This window comes from Chelmon rostratus, chromosome 15, assembly GCF_017976325.1.
Source record: "Chelmon rostratus isolate fCheRos1 chromosome 15, fCheRos1.pri, whole genome shotgun sequence".
Taxonomy (NCBI): domain Eukaryota; kingdom Metazoa; phylum Chordata; class Actinopteri; order Chaetodontiformes; family Chaetodontidae; genus Chelmon; species Chelmon rostratus.
In genome coordinates, this window is record NC_055672.1 from 20388482 (window position 1) to 20401177 (window position 12696).

The following is a 12696-nucleotide window of genomic DNA, read 5'->3' on the forward strand; positions in this document are numbered from 1 at the left end:
CAACTCACAGTCTCCCTCACCAGATGAAGTTTGCTCAGTTGTCATGGAGATAGCAACTCCAAATGAGCTCTATGCGCGGAGGAAAACACTGACTGGTGCAGTTGAAAGCTCCAGAAAAAGAGAGGAAGTTCACATTGAGGAAAGAGGTTATTCTGTTGGTCAGCATACCTGTTGAATGATGACATCACACAGTGCACACTTCAAGGGCCTGAAGACATGCACTATTCTCAGCTGCTCATTATAAGACACTATCGGTGTCTTATAATGAGCAGCAGGGGTCTCAGTTAGAAAAGGAGATGTCTTGTAGTTATGAGCACCAATTAGAATTGAGCAGTTTATGGCTCACAATCACTATCCACAACATGAGGACTCATACTATCGGTCATAAAAGTCATTAGTATTTTTTTTTTTTTTGTTTTGAAAATTTTAAAAATGATAAACTTCTACTCAGACTCTACTCCGTGGTATCAACTCCTGCAAATAGCATTAAAAAAAAGTTGTCCTACTTACTTTAAAGCAGTCCTCCATAAAATTGCTAAACTTTGCAAAATTTACCATTTACTTTTTGTCTTAAGAGCTACTTTAAGTTCTCATTTTCTTCTCACTTCACCTTTTACCGGCTCCACATGGAGGATTTTAGCATCTGTCTTCTCATCTCCTCAAGCTGCTGAGGGTAACTACAGAGCAGGGGATTGCAGCTCTGGGTGTTTCTGACATTACTGCCTGCCTCAGGCCACTGAGCATGACAATCTATTACTTTAAAATAAACGCTCATCTAGTGAACTGCTATAAAGCATCAAAGTGGGCAAAAAGACAATCTCCCATAAATGTGATTTATTCCTTTATTGTCAAAAATGCTCAATGAAACGAAGTTTACTGTGAGCCTGCATGGCAAGAAAACTACAGGAGTCTTACCTAGAGGCAGTTTTAGAAATGATGGAACTTCTCGCAGGTACCGAACAGTGATAGTGACCTCATCTCCTGCAGTGCGCAAGAGGTGAACCTGACAGCAGCGAGAGAGAGAGAGAGATTGAGACTGAGATAAACAGCAACGGAGAGAGAGAGAGATTGTGAGCGATGCAGCAAGATAAAATTTAATCTCATATAAATGGAAACAAGCCACATTCATGTCAAGCTGTAACACAGCCTGAGCAAACAAAAACAACAGGAGATGAGTGGAGAATATGTAATCGTAAGTTAAGGCCCGACAGAAGTGGCTTCACTTAAATGATGAAAGGCAGAGCTCTCATGACAGGCGGCAGCAAAGTGACAGCTGACACCACAAAGCAATTACGCTCTGAATGTCTGATTATCTGATGTCTAAGTGATGTAAAATATGTCCTCAAAGATGTCGAGTCATTGTTTCAAAGAGGCATTCAAGTAAGGTCAGGTTTAAAGGATAAACCATAATATCTGTCCATCTTCCATGCTGCTCGGAAACGAGAGAGAATAAAAAAGCAAACGAGACACTTGACTGCAACATCTAACACGCAAGGTCACTTCTACGAACCCGCACATCTACTATCAGATTCCTCCCTACCCTCTCAAACACTGTGTGGTAGCCCTCGCTACTTCAGCCTGAGCATCTGTGAGTGCTGCCAGTGTGACAGCCCGCCGTTAAAAAACTCTGGATTATGTTCTGAAGAGAAACTGCTCATTACGTGTTTTGACGCTGTGGAGGTGAAGATAGTGAACAGCTGTTTGGGGCTGCACACGGAGAAAGAGATGACAGACATGAGACGGGATATGCTTGCTTGTGTGTGTGTGAGGGGTGAGATGGGGGATGGTGGCAGAGAATAAAGAAAATATTTAAGAAGGAGAGAAGCTAAATTGTACAAAAACGCTGCCAAATATTAGTGCCCTCGATTCCTGTGCAGCTTTTGATACCGATCCGCTCCTTTTCAATCTTTTCAACTTGTCCCAGCGGAACCCGAACAAAAAAAAAGCAGCCTCTTTCGAAGATGACAACTCAGATTGTGGAGGCGCACCTCCGTGTTGATAGCCACTGGGATTTAGTGGTAAACCTGGGAGAAGGATGGAACAGCAATGGATAGATGGAGCAGGGTATTGGTTTTTTAAACAGTTAAGAACAAATATACTCACAACTTCCTCATGAGTACAAGGCTCTACATTTATGCCGTTGACCTAAAGAAAGCAACAGAGAGAGTGGAAAAGTAAATAAGTAAAGTGCAGGACTGGGCAATATGACAGCAGATACACAATGTGACAGTAGAAATGCCCACCACTAGATCTGGCTATACCATTTCCACCACAGGCACTAAAAATTATAATAATAAATAATAAATATATAATAAATATATAATAAATATATACTGTGATAAAATTAAATTACAAAAAGTGTGGAATTTAGCAACCTCATTTGCTGCCGGCCCAGAATATCACTGCAAACACCTAATAACCCCTATCAGAGTCAGAAGTTGATTTGTTGGATTGGTTACTCAACAGGCCTATTTGGGTGTCGGCCTGTAACCCCTGGACTGAACCTGTGTATGAACAATCAAACAACCACAAAAACACGCAATGCATCCACAATAACAAGCAAAATGTCCACAGAGACACAAAACACAACCATGAAGACATCCAAAATGACTACAAAAGAGACAGAAAGTGACCACGCCACAAGAGATGAACAACCACAAAGAGATGCAAACTAACACAAAGACACAGACAACCACAAAGAGACGCAAAATGACCAAAGGCACAAACTGACTACACCACAAAGAGACACAAACAACCACAAAGAGACACAAACAACCACAAGTACATGCAAAATGACCAAACCACAAAGAGATGAAAAACAACCACAAAGCGACACAAAACTAGCAGAAAGAGACATATAATTATCACAATGAGAGGCAAAATGACCACAAAGGGACCACAAACAGACACAAGGACACAAAACAATTAGATCATTATTAGAATGGGAAGCTTCTAAACCCAGCCCTGATTTGCTGTGTCTCTTGCCAGCAGTGTGACAAATAAATGAGTCATTGCAAATAAATGTGAAACAGTGGTGATCCAGAGGTGGAAGCAATAACAATTCAATTCATAATATAATTAATAATAACTCCCAATAAGAATGTTAATATTGCTTGGCTGTCCAAAGAATCTACTTGATATTCTAGATAAACAGCACAACCAATGAAGCTGCTAGACAGATTTAAATTAACTTTTTAAAAGATTAAATGAATATCATTCCTAAATACTAGACACTGTTGGGTTTTGGTGATTATTCGAATGTACAGCAATCATTTGTTGGTGACCTTCTGATCAATCTACCAGAGAATCTGACAATGAGGTATTTTTTAGTTAAATTGAAATAGTTTGTTGTGACTGAATGAGAATATATTTGGCCACATTATTGTCTCTTCAAAAGAGCAGAGAGACATTAAAAGACTCATTTGATTAAACTCACGCAGTTTAAACTTCAAAAATACTCTTTTCCTATTTCCTAAATGAAATTACACTCTGTCAAAACAGAAGAGGGCTGAAATTAAGATGCAACAAGTTGCCACTCTTTGCAGTGACCCGAATCAATCTCCAAGCAAGTAAGTCATGAACTGATGAACCAACCTGCAGCACGGCGTCCCCGACGAAGAGCTTCCCGGTCTGATCAGCTGCAGGCGTCAATTGTCAAGTGTCAGAGGTTAATGAAAACATTAGAAAATAATTGCTCATTTCATACATGGTAATGTGGTGGAAATGGCAATCAGTGTCTCTGTCGGACTAATCTCCGGCGACATCCTATAGCTCGGAGAAAGAACACATGAAAGCGTGAAATTTGAAACTAATCAGGATATAAACTCATTTGCAGCGGCACGGGAGGAAACAATGAAAGCTCTGTTGTGAAAAGATTTGCGAAGCTCTGTGAAAAGGGCTCTTAACGTCCCCGGGGATATGAAGACATGATTCTCTCATATGCAAAAAGGTATTAAGAGGGATGTGGGCAAAAAGACAGGGAAATGATTCAGTCATACGACGCTCTGATCATCCTAACAGGATACTGAGAGGTCATCGGTTCTTACCATTTAACTGACGGACATGGCTAAAGTACTTTCTCTTCCATCTCGCTAACAGCATGATCACATCACTCTGCCAATCCAGCTACTGTTTACTTCTTCAGTGTTTAATATGCCGTTAACCTAATTACAATAAATGTTGCACATGAGAGGATGTCGACTTTTCCTCTTCTTGTGTTTTGGAGCAAACTTTGTTACCTCCTGTCTGAACATCTTATTTTTTACTTACTGGCTACCAGCAGGTGTGCATTATGGGAAATAATCCAGCCAATAAAATAGATTTTAGAAGGAGTACGTCAACATTTTGGGAGGAAAAAAAGGTTATTTGCTTTCTTTCTCAGGCTCAGAAGGAGGGATCGATACCAATCTCGTGCAATGGAGCTGAAATCACGGCGTGTTTAGCCTAGCTTAGCATAAAGACTGGAAACAGGGAAACAGCGTAACGGCCGATAGGCTCATTTCCCATTGCCAGTTGCTTTTTTGTATCTTTTACATGATGATGATGATGAAGATGAGATGCAAAAATAGTGAACATTTCGTGGTTTTTGCCCATACTAATTCAAAAGCAAAAACACTTTAAATTTTACGGCCAGCTATATACTGGAACTACTTCTTGGCAAACAGCTGGCCATAGCTACTGTGTGCAGCTTAGTGTTGTCAACAAGGATGGTAGATTTTGCACTCTTGTATGCTAACTATAATAACCAACTAGGTTTTGATAGGGGTAGCATGGCTAACTGTTTCCCCATGTTTCCAGTCTTTATGCTAAGCTAGGCTAAGTAGTGGGCTGAAGTAGCATAAAGTGGCTCAGATTTTACACATGAAGTCTAGATTACTCATCATGAGGAGTACTGCAGTTGAATAATGTCTTCTGCAACTCTGGAAGAATATTTGACAAGGAAAAATAACCCTGATGATGTTAGTGGTTGGAGACAACAAATTAAGAACAGAAAAAACTGTGTTACACACTGGGGTTTGAAAAGAAACTGCCGTTTACCAGGCGAGGAGGGTCTAATGTACGATGTGTCTGCATTATGCAAACATGTGATTTTTTCGCTTCTTTTTACAATCGATCTCTCACAAATTTTTCAAACTTTGAGGAAATGCAATCTATACATGACTGGAGTTCCCCTTTAACACTCAGACACAAGACTGATATCAAACCTTCCATCTCATCTTCCTGGAATGAATGCAAACTAAAAACTTTTCCTCTCTCTCCCACATCGATAACCAATTTCTTTACTTTTTAGACAATTTATAGAAAAAGACAGATCTAAAAATGTATGATGCTTTCAAAAAGCTCAAAATTTCATTGTGGACTTGGATGTCACCTGTAAAGTAACCAGATAAGATAAGATAAGACTTTATTAATCCCCAGCCGTGGAAATTCGGGTGTTACAGGCAGCAGGTAAAAGTAGAAAATATTCTCAGAATAGAAAAATACAAAAAAATACAAAATACAAAAGCTGACTATATATATATATATGTTCATTTTATACAAAGGACTACATAAAAGAAAAGAAAAATATGCAAAATGTATATATTCCCATAAAGAACTCTAAGAAATATTGCCATAAAAATATACTGCCAAAAATTGTATAGAATTACACAGTTTTTACACAAATTGCACATGGCGGGTAAGGATCAAGTGACAACAGCATTTATGCTATTGTACAGTAATAAATACATATGTGTCACAGTAGGATACCAGTATGTATTGATAGGTAGAGTACTCAATGAGAGTGAAGTAATAATGGACAATTTGTGCATGATAAGTCACACATCAGCGCAACCAGCGTCTCCTGTTAACTTCATTAACATTTCTAGAAACAAGTAGATGAATGACATTTACCACTGTACTGAAAACCATATCCAAATCCATACTGCAGTGGTGAAATAAAATACTTCCTTACCTACTTGATCTTTGAAAATCTTTGAAATGACCACGGGCACGTTGTGTTCTGCACCCCCCTGGAAAGCAAGAGAAAGGTGAGAATCAATAGTGATGAGTTTTGGCAGTGAAATTTGCTGCCAAAACTGTTTTCTCAGGCAAACAGTCAGCTCTGCAACCCAAAGACTTGTCATTTCCACTTTAGTCTCCATAATCAAAATTTATCTGCTTACTTTGATGCTTAAGCCCAGACCGCCAGTCGCCTGTCTTCGCAGTACAACAGTTCTGTGCTTTAGAAAGTGGGAGTTTCTTATTGGCAAAAAGATATTGTGAACATTGAAACAGTATTCTGGAGTTATGCGGCATGAATTACAATGCAAGACTTGAGCCCTCTGGCGCACTTACATTTACTTGGGATTCACTTCCACTTGTGCAAACCACATCCAGCTTCTGTATGGTTAATACCTCTTTGGTCAATTTCAGGCAGACATCATAGGTATTGTTGGTCTCCTCATTGTACAGCAAAGCAATTCCAGATTTTGTCTGTTGGAATTGAGAAGAGCATTGACATTTTGCCAAGCAGAGCAATTATGTACACAATGAACATTTTAATCCGCTTTTCTCAACGTGTCGTTTGTGTACTCCATTCACCCGGTCTAGTTTTGGGTTAATTGGTTTTGCCTGACGTTGTGAAGGCGTGAACCTTTGTGTAATAGAAAAAAAGAGATTATATGCTTTGAATTTATCTTCACCTTACAAAAAAGGGATATGCAGAAGTTCAGGAAATTGCACCAGACTGTCTGACTTTGAGGACAGGAATGACGACAACAGCCAACTCAGATGAAAGAGCACAGACATCATACTTCGTACTCTGACTATCACTGAGTAGCTGGTCCAGACGTTCATGTTTCCTGGAGGATGAAGCCTAATGGGGATGCATTGACTTTTCTTGGTGTCACCATGAGGTTTTGGTTATGGTGAACTGACAGATCACAATGCAATTTGTTTGGCATTCAAACAACTGCTGAGTTTTTTTTTTATCTAATGCCATCTGCAGTTTATTTGAATTCATCATTTATGGCCAAATGTCTACAAAAGTAATGACATTCTCATCCCCCTCAGCTCTAATTTGTTGTTAACGCAAGTTAGCATGCTAACAAGCTAGACTAGGATGGTTATACCTGCTGTACATCAGAATGTTGGCATTGTCATTGCATCCGTGTTAGTGTGCTGACATTAGCACTGAGCTGAAGGCAGCGTTGCAGATTCACAGAGCTGTTAGTGTTTCCTGTAGACTCTCAGTCTTGTTTCAAATTGTCTGAGCTGCTCCACAATCTTTCCACGTACCCCGCGGTAACTGCACAAGCACCCTCTGGGGTACGAGTCTCCGTACACAATGAAGCCTGATGCGTAATTTCGCTCTATCCTCTCAGGGCAGCTGCTCCAATCTATATAATTTTGAAAATAGCTAAACACAGCGGAGACATGCATAATTCCCTCAACGTTCGTCCTGATCCAGCAGAAGATATCACACAGGCGCACAATTAAGTCCCGACCCCAAAAGCTGTTTGGTCGGCGTTTGAAACTGCTGTATTGAAGTGGTGAGCTCCATTATTTCCCCAAGCTTCATCAAAATCCAACCACGGGAGTCAATAAGATTGATGGATGCTCTGACATATAAACAAATGAAAGGACAACAGCCCATGCTTGATGGAAAACCAATTGCCAGTTGAACTGAAGCGACTTGACTGTGAATTAGAGAAAAGGCTTCATATTCAAGGACCGGGCAAAATGAAAGCAGCACAAATATGATGCAGTCTGATACACCACCACAAGCAATGGCCTCAAAAGATACTATAGACCTGAATCAGCGTGACTTTGACACAGTCTCACCAGATATGAACATTATAACCATCACAAATATAGAATTTATTGCAATATGCTTCTGTTGGATTTCAGTTATTGTGTCCACCCCCTCTTTCATTTGATGCTGTAGCAGGTTTTACTCTCTAGGTTTCCCTTTTGCTGGAAGTATTATCGAATGCCTCCTACGACCCTGTTGATAACAAGTAGTGCACTATATAGAGTACCTAGCCATTTTAACTCTTTTATCAAATGTGTTACATAAAGCGTTTTCATGGAAAAAACAGGGGGATTAGCACAGTGACTGAAAACCTGACAGCCCGGTTGTGTATTAATTTTCATGTACTTTAAATAACTGCGCGCCTGGACTGTCTTGATCCAAGCTTAGTAATGACAGACCAAAATGCTGACAAGGCAACTGTAAAAGCAGGATAAGGTAGTAAGACAGTGATCAGAAGGAGGGAGGACAAAAATAGAAAAGGTTTGTGGTTTGTTGTCGCACCATTCTCTAGATTTAACTACAACAGTTGAAGATTGACCTTTTCATAAATGATGTACACTTGGTGAGTCACAGTGTGACAGTCAGTGCGTGAGTGAGGTCAACCAATTCCCCTTTAAGTGACTTTGGAATGAAGGTTGTGCTCTGTTCCTGCCCGTGAAGACAGAGCATAAACTGAAGTTTCTGGTCGGGGCTTTGTGGGAATGTGGCTGCTGGGCGTGGAGACATTCAGGGGACACCAAACAGGTCGGCAGGTTTGACGGCACAGAGAGGCACCATCCATCAATCTCACTGACTGCCTGTGATGACAGAGGAATTCAGTTTCATCTCCCATCACTTTCTACTCCACCACTGCCCAACCTGTTAGGTAGCTCTCTCATGTAGCTGTTATCGTTTCTTGACTTTGGGTTCGTCAACAGTAAATCTCATGTGACATTCACACATACATAAACACTTGAAAGGCCATGAACTTGACATGATTCTGTTGAAGAGGCTGACTGCAGCAGGAAGAAAAAAACTCTGTGCACAAAAGATCTTTTCTTCCTTTATTTGGCTACTGAAGCAATAGCTAAAAAAAACAGAACGAGAAACTTGTGAACTTTATGGCAAAAACAAGAACACAAACAACAAACTGAAAAACTCTCATGAAGAAAATCAGCCATCCACACGGTATGACGACTTTTGGTCAATAGCGCAGAGGAAGATAACTGTGCATCTCCTAGCAACGCTTCTCAGATGTTCATCACTGTTACCACTGAAAAAAACAACCACAGGCTTCAAACTTTTTCAGATGGGGAAACCAAAAATGTACCTTATGGTTTGTGTCATTACATCTTCGATTACCTTACCCTCTAAAAGTAGAGTTTAAATTTCAGTTAAGACACCAGTGATAATACATCTGACATCCATCACATTTTCTGGGCTGCTGTTTCTCAGCCAGGTGCCTAAATAACGGTGTGAATCGTGACATCTGAAGGACAACTTTGCTTGGCCTTTATAAATGAGACACACGACTGAATCTCAGAGTTTTGATTGGATCCCCCATCTACAGGCATGAACTGATTCATTACACATATTATAATGGTGACCACGAGCAGTAACACATTTTCAAGAATTTAGTTATGGGGTCCTCAAGAAAGAAATTAATAGAGAGGGGAAATGTGTGGGATGTGGAAACTGATGTTGATGAAAGAAAAAAAAACAAGTGAAATTATGGTGCTGTCAGGCTACCTCATCTCATCTGCGTAGATTGAATATGAGAGGATAAAAGCCACCTTGTGGGACCCCCGTACATTAAACAATCACACGCTCGCTGCATATTCCCCTTAGGCGGTCTGTCAGAAATTCTTTAATCCAATGAAAAATACACCTTCAACATTCAAATCGCACAGCTAGTGCACAAGCACGTGCGTCTGTAATATATTCAACATGAACTGAGTTAAAATCTTGTGACAGCATATCACATTCATCGTGCTGACTGTAGTCAAACTGTGTCCCCTTTTCCCTTAAAACCTTACAGCCAAACTGTGGGGGGTGCGGCTGACAATCTAATGCAATCCAGCACAAAAGCTGTGTAATACGTGCTGTATTTGTGAAGCTGAAAATGTACAGTTGTTGTTGTTTAGTGACACTGTCAGGGAGGTTTGATTCAAGTCACGGTTATCTTTGAGGCTCTAGCTGTTTGTAATATGTGGATGAATCATGTCTTGTGAAAGATTTGAGAAAAAAAGTGAAACCCAAACTGTTTGAAAAGCATTAACATCCAAAGAGCTGTGATGAAGTGACCTTTGACTGATGAATATTCTCAATGGCAGCCGAGCTGTTAAAGCTGCAACAAGTGAGACATTAGAGGAAAACAGCCCTTTTATCTGCTCAGTTGAAAATCAGAGATTCAGCAGATCCACACATTGGATCATCTTCACAGGTCCACTTGCCTCCTGGTATCCGGGACCTGGCCCAGGACCAAACTTGGACCTGGTCCAATTCATGTTCTAGTCTGATCAATCTGGTCCAGCTGAGTCCCAATCTATTCAGGACTTGAGTGAATCCTAGCGGGCTCGTCTCCAGCTCTGTTTATGTGGTGTGTTAGAACGATCGCATGTGAATAATGTGTTTTTTTTGAGGCAGATGCACAGTTTGGGTTGACTGTATTTTGGTCTAATTATATGTCTGACTTACTTACCAACAGTCCTGAACCGAGCCCTAATTAAGTCATTATGTACCCTTCATCAGATTCAGCAACATTTTAAATGTCTAAAACTTCTCTACACAATTAACATAAATAATAAATGTGTTTTAAAATTTGTATGTAGAGCTTCAAAATGATGAGTTGTGTCTTGGTGTATTATTCCTACTAGGATTGGGGTTTTATATCATTTTGTCACATCTGAATCTAGTTCTGAGTCTCTTATTGAATCCATTTGTCTTCAACTCTGAACATTCAGAAGTAAAGTTTGAAATCAAAGCCACAGGTGTGACTGAGAACTGTACTTTCTGTCGGCTCAGAAGGCTGGAGCACTGACATGAAATGCTGGTTAAATACGCACTTGAACTCACCTAACACTATTTTTTGCAAGCTATGTACTAGCCTTAGTACTTCTTGATTCACAACTACTGTCCAGAGAAAGACTGAAACTCTTCACTGAACCATCAGCAGTATGGTAGAATAGTGAAGGGGATCAAAGCTACACCTTTATAAACTTGTCTGGATACATTATGGATAGTGAAAGCACTTGTGCCAGAGGGTGAACATGTATAGTTCATTAGTTTAGTTGGGGGGAATCTTCACACACGGCAGGTGAGTGAATTCAAACAGAGATCACAACATCAGTGAGACACACTGCGTAACGTCTCACTTCGTATCTGCAATTCACTTCAAGACAGGGATGTAAATTATGAACAACAGCGAGTACAAAAGATTTTCAGAATATCTCAACTGGTTCAAGCCTGATGTTCGCATGGCCAATATAGACTGGAGAGACTGAAGGTTTTACTGAAGTATAACAAGACTTTTAAGTATTAGCACGGGCTCTTGAATGAGTTAAAGAACCCGCTCCTCAAAGACAGGAGAAGGTCAAGGCCTGGTTTCTGTTGACGTGTGAAGCTTCTCCTAAACATGCTTGGTGTACGCTCTCGGTCCTCTATAAACTGGACTTCAATTTGACCTGACAGTTGGTCATTAGCCAGATTTGTCACACTGTCTGGAGGAGTGTTTATAAGCATGTCACCAGTGGAGATCACATCAGTGGTGTGCCTGAGGAGAGGCTGAGCTTCTGTCTTTTTGTTGATGATTTCACTTACATCACTAAATGATGGAGACCGGTCAGATTGCAAGTACACAGTAAAGAAGACAGATCAAATTAACTAATAAGATAGACACCTTGAGCCCGCTCTCCTTATTATATACTTAAACATGTAGTTCTAAAGTGTTATTGAGTTACTAGCGAGAATCACGGATAAAGTTTGGGGAAAAACATTTGTGGTTCAATCAGATTTGATTGACAGTAGCCTGGCAACATTCGCTAACAATTTTTCCAAACAGAGCCCCATTTACTTCAAATGGGCGAGAGGAGAACAAAACAAACAAAAAAATCTGTCATGTGAAATAACCAAAAATGTTTCAAATTTAGCAGAAAATAGTGTTTATGTAGGACACGACAGCAAAAATATGATTTCAGGGCCTTAGGAAGTGTTTTTTCTTTTCTTTTTTTTAAAAAAGCAAATAGCTGAAATAAAACCTGAGCAATTTGAGCACGCTCCCACCAGTCTCATTAACAATCAAGCAACATACCACCTCCTGTTGCTGTTTCTCAATTCGAGGTTTCCATCAGCCAAGCACTGTAAAAGGTGTGTTTAGGCTGAAAGCCAATTGTATGACTGCTGGATTGTTTGTGCAGTCCTTGTTTATTCACCCCAAACAGTATCAGAATCAGGTTTATTGATTTTCACATACAAGAAATTTGCTTTGGTGTTTCGGTGCACAGGTGTCACAACAGACATAGTCAGAGAAAAGATAAAGGAAAAACAACTACTACAAACATCATGAATCATGCAGAGAAAAAATAGACATTTTCAATAAGAAATACAAAAAATATATAGAAAAAATATGTTTAAAATGATGATGATGATGAGGCCAGGTAGTGTTTCAGAAAGTCAGTCTGTGTTTTGGGTGGGAGCGGTCAGCAGTAATCTTTCCTGCTCGCCTCAGGGTCTCAGAGGAATGCAGGTCAAAAAGCAGCCAAGCACCTTCTTATTAGAAACTATGATGCACTACAGTCTGATCACCAGATGGTGATGGAGGAGGGACTTTGTGATGGTGTAGGACTGCACCGTGACTGACTTTGGCAGGATGAACTTCTTCAGCTGCTGCAGGAAGTTCGTCCACTGCTGAGCCTTCCTGAAGG

The 12696-nt window shown here is 40.2% G+C and overlaps 1 protein-coding gene across 1 annotated transcript in view; it reads right to left on the bottom strand.

The window, feature by feature from the left end:
* sntg2 (syntrophin, gamma 2) overlaps window positions 1-12696 on the bottom strand; it is an 81245-nt gene that overhangs the window by 52060 nt on the left and 16489 nt on the right. The window contains exons 2-7 of the mRNA XM_041954444.1: window positions 6337-6474; window positions 6165-6221; window positions 5954-6011; window positions 3595-3638; window positions 2104-2145; window positions 916-1003 (exon numbers count right to left, since the gene is read on the bottom strand). Of these exons, the coding sequence (XP_041810378.1) occupies window positions 916-1003; window positions 2104-2145; window positions 3595-3638; window positions 5954-6011; window positions 6165-6221; window positions 6337-6474 (427 nt within the window). The remainder of the gene's footprint in view (window positions 1-915; window positions 1004-2103; window positions 2146-3594; window positions 3639-5953; window positions 6012-6164; window positions 6222-6336; window positions 6475-12696) is intronic.